This window comes from Cetorhinus maximus, chromosome 2, assembly GCF_964194155.1.
Source record: "Cetorhinus maximus chromosome 2, sCetMax3.hap1.1, whole genome shotgun sequence".
In the NCBI taxonomy this organism is placed as follows: domain Eukaryota; kingdom Metazoa; phylum Chordata; class Chondrichthyes; order Lamniformes; family Cetorhinidae; genus Cetorhinus; species Cetorhinus maximus.
Genome location: NC_135880.1, coordinates 38,137,075 through 38,151,196, shown reverse-complemented (window position 1 = coordinate 38,151,196; position 14,122 = coordinate 38,137,075). Strand labels below are relative to the sequence as shown.

At 39.5% G+C, this 14,122-nt stretch overlaps 1 protein-coding gene and 1 non-coding gene across 3 annotated transcripts in view; one reads left to right on the top strand and one right to left on the bottom strand.

Moving 5' to 3' along the window:
- Positions 1 to 4,449: 4,449 nt before the first annotated feature.
- The window catches only part of wdr41 (WD repeat domain 41), a 63,121-nt gene continuing 53,448 nt past the window's right edge, over positions 4,450 to 14,122 (bottom strand). For both annotated transcript variants that reach the window (XM_078563405.1, XM_078563399.1), the window contains exons 13-14: positions 7,303 to 7,436; positions 4,450 to 5,251 (exon numbers count right to left, since the gene is read on the bottom strand). In XM_078563405.1, the coding sequence (XP_078419531.1) occupies positions 5,105 to 5,251; positions 7,303 to 7,436 (281 nt within the window). In that variant the 3' untranslated portion in view covers positions 4,450 to 5,104. The remainder of the gene's footprint in view (positions 5,252 to 7,302; positions 7,437 to 14,122) is intronic.
- Positions 12,329 to 12,435, top strand: LOC144671976 (U6 spliceosomal RNA). The gene has a single exon (XR_013574048.1). It is a non-coding gene; the product is annotated as a U6 spliceosomal RNA (small nuclear RNA).

Here is a 14,122-nt window from a genome sequence, read left to right as displayed (position 1 = left end):
GAGGCAGTCTAATTTTCTAAAGGCAACACCTTCTTCTTAAACATATATTTATTCAACTCCGCAAAAAATTAAATGGTGATTTTAAATATACAGAAGTACTTCATAATTTACTACTTATTTATTAGCAACACAATGCATCTGGTTTAAAACCATAAAGAATTAAAGCATAGCTGGGTGTCATGTTCCATCATGTCTGTGCTGCTCTTCAGTAGAGCAATCCAAAACTGATTCTACTGCCTCGCAGTCTCCCCTATACCTATACCTTCCTTTGCTTTAAATGTCTACACCTTCTGTAAGTTTCATACACTATTGTATTAGGTGAAACTAAATGCATGCAGAAGTAAATAAATGCATGTTATTTTCTTCACTATTGTCATTAAAACATAAATGGAATTTTTTATATTTATGATTTGTTTCCTGCTATTGATTCTGGATTTTACAATTTTTAGACAGGTCAAAGAAAATTAAATTTAGTGAAATTGTTGGGAATTTCCTTAAAGGTTCTCCCAAATGACCACCTTATTTGGCAACAGTTCAGCAAACAGCCCAAATAAACCTTGTAAACGGGATTTCCACCTATATTCCACCAAAGGTTAGCAATGATATTCAGAGCCAATCTTCATCACCATCTAGATTATGTTCCAGGAATGTTATTTTCAATGCTTTGAACTATGTCTATGTCAGACAGTTCATAGCATACAGAATAAAATATCACCTATGAAATAAATGTGCTATAGGTTTATCTTTGGTGAAACACATTGAAATATCTATAAATATCTGTAAATATCTATAACATGGCTTTATAAATCATTGCTGTGGAAGAACTGCTCTAGAGCACTTATGGTGTTCTTGCTGTACCTGAAACTAATGACTGATTAAAATCCATAATCATGAATTGCTTGTACATGGAATCAAACCAAAACGGGGCAAGTTTCTAAAATATCTTTTAAGCTTGTTAGTGAAATAATTTTGAAATTATTCTTGAACAAAAATATTTTTATAAATCACTTTCACAGGAACTGAAGACCTGTGATATTTTATAAGAATGCATTGTAACATTCCCTATGAAGTTGTTATATTTTAGTTTTACTGAAATCCTTTATTGACACAAGATTGTGTGAAGTCATTGACATGTTATGGAAATGAAAAAGCCTATAATTTGTGTATACTCAACAAGGTCTGGTAATTTGTGATAATGAAAGTTAATATTTGATTGATATGTCTAAATAATACACAAACCACTCATTGTTCGACACAAGTGGTCAGAAGGACATAGCAGGATGTTTAATTTGCTCGGCAGTGCAAAATACGGTTGGCAGAGGAAAACATAAATAGATCGAAGTGTGGATAGAAAGGATTGGAATTATTGCCAAGTTTTGTAGTTTTTGCACTGAGAAGTAAATAAAAGAAAGTAAATCAAAGTTTCCACGCACAGACATATATATAATTCTATCTTACATTTACATCAAATATTGCAGTGTCTTTTGATTGATATTTTGCTATGCATTTTGTTTGTAATGCATAAAATGTTTAGAATTTGCACAATAAATTGCATTGACTGCAAGCTACTGCAAATTAAACAATGTTTTTATTTTTCCCTCAAAAAAACTGATATAGATGTTTTTTGTGCATCTATGTTTCCCTATGTGCAAGATACCACTGCAAAAATCAATTTTGTTCTCTAGTGAAAGTAAATTAGTTTGTTATTTATACACTCCATCTTCACAGAAGACATCTTAACTGTATTTTTTTGTATCTTTTATTTGAAAAGCATGTCAAGGCCCGTAGGGCTTGTACTTTTTTGTTACAGTAATAACATTTTGATATCAACTTCGTGATACTTGCAGACTTACACATATATTGTACATGCATCTACATCAGAAAGTAAGCCTTTTAAACTCACGGGAACACCACATTATCATGCATTTCTAAAGTCTGCACAGAAGGTTTTGAATTCTGTAGCATTTCAAAATAAATGTAAAATGTATTGAATATACAGACTATCAGGCCCTTCTGTCATAACTCCAGCTTAAGTTAACATCCACCACATACAAATATGGTCAACAAGGAATAGTTTCCACTTACATCCTCAAATGATTACCATTGAGTAACTCATATTCAACTATATAGATGAAGCCCTTTATACTCTGCTCAGCCAATGTGCCTCAAATCCAATCTCAAGAGCTTTACCAATGTTTATGTTTCCCACATTAACCATCCTCATCACCCAAGTGACAAAATCAAAAACATTTGGATAGACTGCCCACACGTATTCCATCCATAACTTTTAGCCAGAAGCGGGGAAACTTTTATCACACCTGTCTGGACTGGAGTTGAACCAACTGCTGGTGGTCAAAGGACATCATTCTAATTGGTTGTTACCTAGTTTCTAGAAACATGTTTTCTGGGAAAAAAAAGTGAAACGCTAAAAATGAAGTTTGTATACAAGAATCAAGCACCTTTCATGGAGTATGTATCACCAGCTGTTATTTGTACTGAACTTTATTGTGGAATACAACATATTACAATAAAATTGGTTTAGTTGCTGGAATTTTATCAAGCCCTTGGCAACGGTCTGGGAGGTGGGAAGGCTGGCAAAATGGCATGGGAGGGGGTTGGAGGTGCCTGACCTCCTCCTGCTGCCATGCTGTTTTGTCAGCAGCAGGAAAGATGGCCAATCAACCACACACCCACTGCCCAACAAAACCTGGTGGACTCCAGGGTGGCCCTTCTTTAGGGACATTTCACGGCCCATGGAGAGGGCCTCCAGGAGCAAAGGCCACCCCCGTGTCAAGGGCTCTGCCTACTCTCAGCTACCGCAAACGCCACCCCCACCCTCATTTACCAGGGCTTACCTGCCAGGTTATGGCTAGCCCCAACCCCACTTACTCCACTTCAAGGGCACTTCAACCATTGAAGCACTCTCTTTATGAAGCTGAAGCTTCAGAAATAGCCACCAATGTCTTTAATTGGGATAGCTGACTTGGAAGCAGCCAATTATTAGAAATATGCCTCCCAGAGTCCCACCACCAGCTGATACAGATTTGCCTCCCACTATCAGCCCAAGCAGCCGGACTTCAGTCATAGGAATTGTGACCCATGTTTGAGTGGTTCAGAGAACATGGGGACACCACACCTGGTTGAAAACTTTATGAAATAAATAACCAAAGCAGTACAGTCAAAAATGTTCTAAACATTGTGATCCATTGAAACACCATCTACAAGGCACAAGTCAGGAGTGTGATGGAATACCCCCCGCTTGCCTGGATGAGTGCAGCTCCAACAACACCCAAGAAGCTCAACACTATCTAGGACAAAATAGCCCACTTGATTGGCACCACATCCACAAACATTCACTTCTTCCACCACCGACATACAGTAGCAGCAGTGTATACCATCTACAAGATGCACTGCAAAAATTCACCAATGCCCCTTAGGCAGCACCTTCCAAACCCACGACCACTACAATCTAGAAGGACAAGGGCAGCAGATAGATGGGAACACCGCCACCTGGAAGTTCCACTCCAAGTCACTCACCATCCTGACTTGGAAATATATCGCCATTCCTTCACTGTCGCTGGGTCAAAATCCTGGAACTCCCTTCCTAACAGCATTGTGGGTGTACATGCGCCACATGGGCTGCAGTGGTTCAAGAAGGCAGCTCACCACCACCTTCTCAAGGGCAACCAGGGATGGGCAATAAATGCTGGCCCAGCCAGCGAAGCCTGCATCCTGTGGATGAATAAAAGGAAGTTAATTTTCAGTGCATGAGGTTAACTCTCAGTAATTAACACTTAAAAGGGGCACTTAGGCTTGAAAGGACGACTTAACTAGCTGTTATGGCTTTACTTTATATCTACAGTCCGAGTACAGGCATTTGAATGGGTAGTCAGACAGCTGTTAGTCTTGCCTTTGTTTTGACCATTTTTGTACCATAAAGCTGTTGCTCAAATTTAAACCCCACCAAAAATGGTCAGAACGCACAAGAAATTTGTACATTGATTTCAGATTTTCCATGCAGGCCGCTGGCTGACCGACTGGATATTGACTACATAATTGTAAGATTTCCATTAGTTAAGACAACTTAAAATAAATTATATCAGCTTTTGTCCAACACCTTACACAGCAGCTTTAGCATCAGCTTCATTCAGATGATAGCACTCTTGTCTTTTGGTGAGAAGGTTGTGTTCAAGCTATCCTTGAACTTTAGCACAAATTAAGCTGGAACTGATGTACACTTTAGCACTCAGGTACAACATTAAAATATTAAAAATGGAAAATGGTAAGCTTGATCTTCTAGAAGTGTGGAAACAAATAGGTTGCAAGTCCTTCTTCATCCTAACCCATTTGATACAAAACTTTTCTTCTGTACTTATTTATTGTAGGAATGACTGATAGGTCAACGCAGAAGGTAGACAATGGTGCTAAAGAGCCACAATGATCCAGATGAACATTAGTCATTTTAATTCCAGGTAGAGGCAACATTATGCAGCAGATCTTCCAAGTCTTCTGCCACCAAAGGCAATGCACTCACAATTTACAGATACACACTAGCAGCAGGCAAAGCCTCGAAAAATTTACCATGGATGTAAATATTTTATCAGGCCCCTGACTTTAGTAACGCGAAATTTTTCAAAACATGCAAAATCTTGTTTAACATTCATATTGTTACATTTAACAATTTCAATGCTGATACAGGTGGTCACAGTAAAATATTTAGCCAAATGCTTTAAAATATACCAAACATTTTTTCGGCAAAAAATTATTGCCACATAATAAAAACTTTGTACTATGTACATTTAGTAGATTTAGAAATCTTCAGAAATCATAGATAAGAAAAATTATTTGCTCAGTAGACTATTTGCAACGTTAAGATTACGTAAGCCCAGAACTGGTAACAGAGGCAATAGTCAGTGCTTAGCAGAAAATCTACTTACAATTTTAGATCTACATAATCACTCCACAAGTGCCGTGTTAACATCTCAGCAACTCTTTGAAACTTTAATATCAAGAAGATATACAAATACACTTGTTGCAGGTCATTTCGAGACATTTAGTGCAGTCATGTAACATTTATATTATATGTTTCACAATTCTCCCAACATTAAGCAGCATACTGTTCTTCCTGTTCTAATTTTTGGAATAATTTCTTGCTCCGCAACTGTGACTCCATTTCTCCATCTTTCCATAAAATGATGAGGTGATCTGTAGAACAAGTTACCATTCCATGGCCTTTAAAATATAGGAACATCTGAGAATGGACAAACAAAACAATTTAGGAAGCAATAGATCAACTTACTTATAGATGGTTAAAGGGAAATCGGTCAAAGCATTAGAATTAATTTTAAAGATACTTTGTAGGACAGAAAACAAGTGTCACAAAACTGTTGGGTATTTACTTTCACTTTAAAACAAACATTTCACATTTTACTGGAATACACTTGCAGAATTACTGCAAGTGTAGTAGAAAATACTGCAGGTCTAGGTAAATGGTAGAAAAGATGGGATGAATGCAATTAACTAGTTGTACGGGAATACATACAGTCGTCGCAACAGACAAGACTTTTGCTCTGAATGCTTACTACTCATGGAGATGAAGGAAACAATTGCAGAACCTGTGATAAGGACTGACTGTTTATGGATACGGATTGGTGAGGTTACAGGTTCAAATGTTAAGTTCATAAGACAACAGTGAACAGGTTTTAGGCATAGCAAGAGAAACATGAGGATCAGTTCAGAGACATTAAAGTTAGGGAGAAGAGCAGAAAGGCTTCACAGGAAATAATGCAATGGACTTCCAGATCTGGCTAACAATGGGGGATATGTGTAGGAAGAGAAAAGGAGTAATCTGAGCAGCATTGTGGAGCGAGGGTAAAATGGGAGAGAAAAGAAAAAAGTGTTTGGAGATTCAGTGGAGATAATTTTAAAAACAGTTTATTTTGTGGCCATCACACCAAGCAAGGCAGCAGTTAGTTTTCTAGGTGCCAACATTGTTCAGAGGGGAAGTTGGCTAGATAAATGGTAAAAAAAAGCAGGTGCGAAGCAGGAAGTGCAAATTCAGCATTGTCTTACAATTTAAGGTGTATGCCCATTCCTCACTGCAATACTGCACCTCACCTCCAGCAAATTACCCACAGGCATGCAGATCATCTACAGAACAGACGGGAAACTATTCAACCTACCCTGCCTTCAATACAAAACCACTCTAACTCAGTCATTGAGCTTCAGCATGCAGATGTTGCTTCTTATGTGTGCTCATTCAAACTGACCTCCAGGTCATTGTAGACTCCTGCTTTGAAGCATATGAGAAAATTGGCCTTTCACTAAACACCCAGAAAACTAAGGTCCTCTTCTAACCAACTCCTACAGAGGGCAGCTCACCACCACATTCTCAAGAGCAACTAGGGATGGACAATAAATGCTGGCCCAGCCAGCAAAGCCCACATCCCGTGAATGAATTAAAAATAAATAAAGAAGGTCCTTTTAACTAGTTTGCTGTTTTGAGGAGACTTCAATTGCTTACGCTGATTGCTGACATCACTGCTGCTCTATGCCCTTGACCCAGCTATGGGTTAAAACTGCCATCTGGGAAAGGGAAGTCTCCACCCCAGAACTTGTTAGAGTGCTGTTACTTTACCGCTGACCACAAAATCTGGGCCATGGTCTTCGTTGGAATATATTTAACATCCAAAAGTAGGGGTCATCTGTCCAGTACTGGGGCCTGGACCTTTGATGATCAGGAGAGTAAAATTATCTTGGTTTAAAATCATATCGCTCCTTTGCTGCTGGAAGCCACTTTGTCTTTTAGGTGGGTGAAGCCACACATTGGCAAATCACTTCTCCTAGGTCCAACAAACTTTAGTCAGCATTACCAGCTTGCTGAGGTGGGTGCCAACACAGATGTGCCCTCAACCAAAGGCCAGCTTATTTTGCCCCACAATCTGCCCTGCAAACTTCAGTATATTGTCATCTCAAAAATCCTTTAGAACTTTCCTATATATTGAACTGCGATTACAGCATCACTGGAGCTTAAGTCTACTTGCCCAATTTCATGCTTTGTACATACTCCCTGCAAGGCCACTCCCCAAACTCAAAATCAGAGAATCAGCCTTTATGTTTCATTCCTGGAATAAAAAAATGAAACCAACACTCTAAGATAGCTTTAATCACTACAATAGTCACCCTTCTCCACCTATCCCAATAGGAAACAAGCAACAACACACACTGAAAAATTCCCTTGCAAGGTATTACAGGCAATAATCTATACTGAAGAAAAACTGCTCGTGCTGCATGATTACTTACCCGGACTGCACCCGAATGGCCAATCAAATCACCAGTTAACTCCAGAGTCTTTAACACAGGACATTCCAACTTGCGTTTTGCCATTTGGTTTTGCTGCTTGTTCAGCCTGCCAATTCCCCACATACTAAAAAGCCCTAAACAAATACAATATAAATAAGCTCATTACATTCTACTTCATAATTAACAGTCAATAAATGCATAAAAATGACAACTGTCATCTGCCTCTACTGCATGGATAAGGTAAGGTATAATGTTAGTGCAGAGGTTTAATCAGAAACAAACTAACGAGGCAGGAGGAAGGCTTCGCCTGATGGCTATTTAAAAAGGGAATGCCAGTGTAATTTTTGCTTATTTGACATAATATGAACTTTATGAGTCTATATCTATTTATTCCATCAACTTACTTTATCAGGGTGGAAGTTTGCCAAGAGATATGGTGTTAAAGTAGAACTTCCATGGCTGTTCAGGAATTGGGTTTCTCATTTCAAACAATTCTGGCTGAATGAAACTACTGGAGGAGAAAACTCTAACACTCAGCTAGAACAGCTTAAAAGGTAAATCATAGCACCCAATCTTTTCTGTAATTTTACACCGCAGCTTACACCAAGCCTTTGGTTTAGGAAAAAAAACTCCCAATGACCTAGAGTTTCCACCCAATTCTGCTGATTCTTTTAGCTATAATTTGGCCAAGATCAGTGTAAAAGATCGCAGAATCTCAAGCGCAATTTGTGTTGCAATAGAAGGAGACCCCTACCACTAAATTGGCCACAACTTCAGGGGGAATTAATTACCATTGGGAGCTTCTGTTTACTGTACTGTGCTTGTGTACAGGGTTTAAAAATTAAGCTGGTTCTTCTGCAGTGCAAGGATACTAAAAGGTGCATTTTAAAAATTTTTAAATATGATTTTTAACCAGCTTGGCTGGTTCATGCTAGATTTTGCATTTGCTGATATAGGAAACTATTGACCAGTTAGTTTAAAGTCTGTCATTGGGAAATTGTTGGAATCCATTATTAAGGAAGTAGCAATGGGGCATTTGGAAAGTCAAAATGCAATCCATCAGAGTCAGCATATGAAGAGTAAATCCTGTTTGACTAATTTGCTAGAGTTCTTTGAAGATGTGACAAGCAAAGTGGATAATGGGGATCCTGTAGATGTAGTATATCTGGACTTCCAGGAGGCCTTTGATATGGTGCAGCACAAAAGATTAATACACAAGATAAGATCACATGGAGTTAGGAGTAATATATTAGCTTGGATAGAGGATTGGCTAACCAACAGAAAGCAGAGAGTCAAGATAAATGGGTCTTTTTCTGGATGGCAAGCTGTTACTAGCGGGGTGCCACAGGGTTTGGTCCTTGGGCCCCAACTATTTACAATCTATATCAGTGACTTGGATTCAGGGATAGAAAGTACTATAGCTAAAATAGGTGGGAAAGAAAGTTGCAATGAAGAACTAAGAAATTTACAAATGGATATGGACAGGTTAGGTGAATGGGCCAAAATTTGGCAAATGGAGTTTAACGTGGATAAGTGTGAGGTTATCCATTTTGGTCAGAAGAATAAAAAGGCAATTTATTATTTAAATGGAGAGAAACTTCAGAATGCTTCAGTGCAGAGGGATCTGACTGTCCTCATGTATGAATCGCTGAAAGCTAGTATGCAGGTACAGCAGGTAATAAGGAAGGCAAATGGAATTTTGGCATTTATTGCTAAAGGAAGAGAGTATAAAAATAGGGAAGTGTTGTTGCAACTGTACAAGGCATTGGTGAGGCCGCACCTGGAGTACTGTGCACAGTTTTGGTCCCCTTACTTGAGGAAGGTTGTAGTTGCACTGGAGGCAGTTCAGAGGAGGTTCACTAGATTGATTCCAGAGATGCGGGGCTTGTCTTATGAGGAGAGATTGAGCAGTTTAGGCCTATACTCGCTAGAGTTTAGCAGGATAAGAGGAGATCTAATTGAGGTATATAAGATGCTAAAGGGGATAGACAAAGTAGACGTGGAGCAGATGTTTCCCCTTGTGGGGCATTCTAGAACGAGAGGTCATAGTTTTATGCTAAGGGGTGGTAGTTTTAAATCAGAGATGAGGAGGAATTACTTTTCTCAAAGGGTCGTGAATCTGTGGAATTCACTACTTCAGAGTGCAGTGGATGCTGAGACGCTGAATAAATTTAAGGAGGAGATAGACAGATTTTTAATTAGTAATGAGTTGAAAGGTTATGGGGAGAGGGCGGGAAACTGGAGTTGAGGCCAAAATGAGATCAGCCATGATCGTAATGAATGGCGGGGCAGGCTCGAGGGGCTGAATTGCCTACTTATGTGCAGCAGAGACTGGGGGAGGTGGGAAAAAAAAAAATCACTTTTCAAAACAGGCTCGATATTGGGCGCTATTTGACAATTGCGCCCAAGGCGGAAATTTTGTCTCATTATATATGTTTCACCATTGTCTCCAGTCCTCACTACTTCAGAAAAGCAGTTTTGATTTGAAGCAATATCACTTAAATAGCTATTTTAATCAATTTATTTTCCTATTATTGCTATAAATTTCTGGTACCAAAGAAGAAAAACTTTGGCTTTGATCATATTCTGTATTACATATATTCAAAAAAAGTTTAATACGAGTGTGGAATTGACAAGATTCCTCATTTCTGTAGCCCAAAATTTGCTAGAAATATGTGCAATTGGAATGGCACAAAGCCACTGGGCCATTTTACACTGTAGAAGTTCACAAAGCGATGACGTGAGTGAGTTAAGGCATTCATATTGTGCATTAATTTCCTAGAATGTGCACAACACCACAAGTACCCTTATCAAAACAGTGCAAAATTGATCAGAGCTCCAACTCTCCCCCACCCAGTCAAACTAACAGCAATTGAAAATTACTAATATTTGCACCAGTTTCTTTACTGCAACCATTTAGGCAGAAAATTCAAGAGTCAACTAATTGATTAAAGTAAATCTCTGCTTTTTAAATGCTTAATGTTAAATTTAATAGTTTCAATTCTTGACCAAAATTTATCAAAACATTTAACAACGTTTGTTGGATTGAGTGTTTCTTCTGTGCATGAAGAAGTGCAATGAAGTGCCTGCACCGGCCATTGATGAAAGCTATTGGACCACCTTGGGGCCCTCTGGGCCAATGCGGGTCAAGTGCAGCAGCACTCAAAAAGGTCCTAGGGTCTATGGGAGACAAACAAGAGTTGTCAAAGTAGTAGTGCTTGATACAGAAGCTTAACTCCTGATTCTCCTGCTGCCACATTAAGGTGAAAAAAAATCTTATCCATCCGCCATCAGTCCCTCTAAACATCACTGAATTGGCTGCAGAGATTCCACCAAGACCACTCTTTTCTAGACTTCATTCCAAACATAGACAGAAGAACCGAATTTCAGAGATGGATAACAGTGACTGTTTTTCACATCATGGCATATTTAACTGAATGTGGCACCAAGGAATAATAATAACATTAATCAATATGGATCAGATCATCTCTTAAGTGACTACAATTGTTCCTGAAGGATAATAAAATCAGCCCTGGACATCACAGTAAAAGATTTACAGGGCAGAATCTTACCGTCAGCTGCTAGGTCAATGATCTTTCCACTATACATATGGTCAAAAGTGGGGCTGTGGCTGATGATCACAGTATTCAGCTCCAATAGAAATGAAACACGAACATACGAAATAGGAGAAGTAGGCCATTTGGCTCCTTCAGCCTGCTCTGCCATTCAATAAGAATGTGGCTGATCTGTCTGTTTCAAGTTCCACATTCCCATCTACCCCTAATGACCTTCGATTCCCGTGCCCAACAAGAATCCATCTACCTCTGCCTTAAAGATATTCAGTGACCCCGCCTCCACTGCTTTCGGAGGCAGAGAGTTCCAAAGTCACAAAACACTGCGAGTGAAAAAATTTCTCATCTCTGTCCTATAAGGGCGACCCCTAATTTTAAAACAGTGCCCCCTAGTTCTGGACTCACCCACAAGAGGAAGAATCCTTTCGACGTCCACCTTGTCAATACCATTCAGGATCTTATATACTTCAATCAAGTCACCCCTCACTCTTTCAAACTCATGGATACAAGCCCAGTCTATCCAACCTATCCTCATACGACCACCTGCTCATTCCAGGTATCAATCCAGTAAACTTCCTTTGAACCACCTTCAATGCATTTACATCCTTCCTTAAATAAGGAGTCCAAAACTGCACACAGTATTCGAGATGCAGTCTTACCAATGTCCTGTATAACTGACGCATAACATCCTTACTTTTATGTTCAATTCCTCTCATGATAAAGGATAGCATTCCATTAGTCTTCTTGATTACATGCTGTGCCTGCATACTAACTTTGTGACTCATGCACAAGAACACCTAGATCCCTCAGCACCTCTGAATTCTGCAATCATTCTGTTTAAGTAATACTCTGCATTTTTATTCTTTTTACCAAAGTGGGCAACTTCACATTTTCCCACATTATACTCCATCTGCCAGATTTTTGCCCACTCACTTATCTATATTCATCTGCAAACTCGTCTTCTTCACAACATACTTTCCTACCTATCTTTGTGCCATCTGCAAATTTAGCGACCATGCCTTTGCTCCCCTCATCTAAGTCATTGATGTATATTGTAAAAAGTTGAGGCCCCAGCACAGACCACTGCAGAACTCCACTCATCACATCCTGCCAATCAGAAAAAGACCCTTCCATGCATACTCTGTTTTCTGCCAGCCAATCTTCTATCCAGCCTAATACATTATCCCCTACACCATGAGCTTTCATTTTCCGCAATAACCTTTGATGTGGCACCCTATCAAATGCCTTCTAGAAATCCAAGTACAGTCCAGCTACAGGCTCCCCTTTATCCACAGCATAGCACATCCTTCAAAGAACTCTAGTAAATTGGTTAAACATGATTTCCCTTTCAGAAAACCATGCTGACTCTTCCTGATTACCTTGTTTTTACCTAAGTGCCCAACTATAACCTTGTTAATGATCGACTCTAACACCTTCCCCATGACAGACGTCAAGTGCTCGCTTCGGCAGCACATATACTAAAATTGGAACGATACAGAGAAGATTAGCATGGCCCCTGCGCAAGGATGACACGCAAATTCGTGAAGCGTAAAAAAAATGACAGACGTCAAGCTAACTGGCCTACAGTTTCCTGTTTCCTGCCTGCCTTTCTCCCTTCTTAAATAGAGGGGTTATATTTGCTACTTTCCAGTCTGATGGAATCTTTCCAGAATCTAGGGAATTTTGGAAAATTAACACCAACACATTTACTGCCTCATTAGCCACCTCTTTTAAGACCCTAGGGTGAAGTCCATCTGGATCCAGAGACTTGTCAGCTCGCAGATGCATTAGTTTGCTCAGTACGGCTTCCCTAGTGATTGTAAGTTCACCAAGTTCCTCTCTCCACTCCACCTGCTGATTTATAGCTATTACTGGAACGTTTTTTGTGTCTTCTTAGTGAAGACAGAAGCAAAATATCTGTTCACTTCATCCACCATTTCCTTATTATCTACTATTAGTTCCCCATTCTCACTCTCCAGAGGACCAATACTTACTTTACCTGCTCTTTTCCTTTTTAAATAGCTGTAGAAACTCTTACTATCCGCTTTTACATTTCTAGCTAGCTTCCTCTCATACTCTAATTTCTTTCTCCTGATAACTTTTTAATCATTGTCTGCCGTTCTGTATATGCTGACCAATCATCTGACTTGCCATATATCTTTGCGCAATTATATGCTTTTTCCTTAAGTTTGATGTATTCCCTGACTTCTTTAGTTAACGACATTTGGTGGGTTCTCCCTTTAGAATTATTCTTTATAGTAGGAAGATACTTATTCTGAGTATTCCGAAATATCCCCTTAAATGTTGGCACTGCTTCTTTATTAATCTACCTCCCCTAGCATAGTATCTCAGTTAACTTCAACTAGCTCAGCTTTCATGCACACATAGTTGCCCTTATTTAAGTTTAAAATACTAGTCTTAGATGCACTCTTCTCCCTTTCATACTGGATGTAAAATTCAATCACATTGTGGTCGCTGGTACCTACGGATGCCTTTACCCTGAGGTCATTAATTATTCCCGTCACGTTATACAATACCACATCTGATATAATCTACTCTCTGGATGGTTCCAGAACCATCTAAGAAACTCTCTCGAAAGCATTCTATGAACTCCTCATCCAGGCTACTACTGCCATTAACCTCAGAAAATGAAACTGGATGACCTGGACAACATTGAGGCTTGGTTTGATAAGTGTCAAATAGCATATGTGCACTGCAAGTGTCAGGCAATGACTGTTGCCAGCAACCTAACCACTTCCCTTTGACATTCAATGCTATTAACTTCATCAAATCCCTCATCAACATCCCGGGGCGGGGTGGTCACCATTAGACAGAAACTGAGCTAGACCAGCCACATACTAGGCCAGAGTCTGTATACTCTGCTATGAATGGTTCACCTCAACTCCCCAAAGCTAGCTACAAGCCGTTAAGTATCCAAGTTCTGGAACTCCCTACCTAGCAGCATTGTGGATTACAGCAGTTCAAGAAGGGGGTCCACTACCACCTACTCAAGGGCAACTAGGAATGGGCAGAAGTACCAGTTTTACATAACGTAAGAGCATAAGAAATAGGAGAAGTAGGCCATTCAGCCCCTCAAGCCTGCCCCGTCAATAAGATCATGGTGATCTGCCCCAGGCCTCAACTCCCCAATATTTCAAAAATCTATCTACCTCCTCTTTAAATACTTTCAGTGATCAAGCCTCCACAACTTTCTGGGGTAGAGAATTCCAGACAGTCACTGCCCTAGT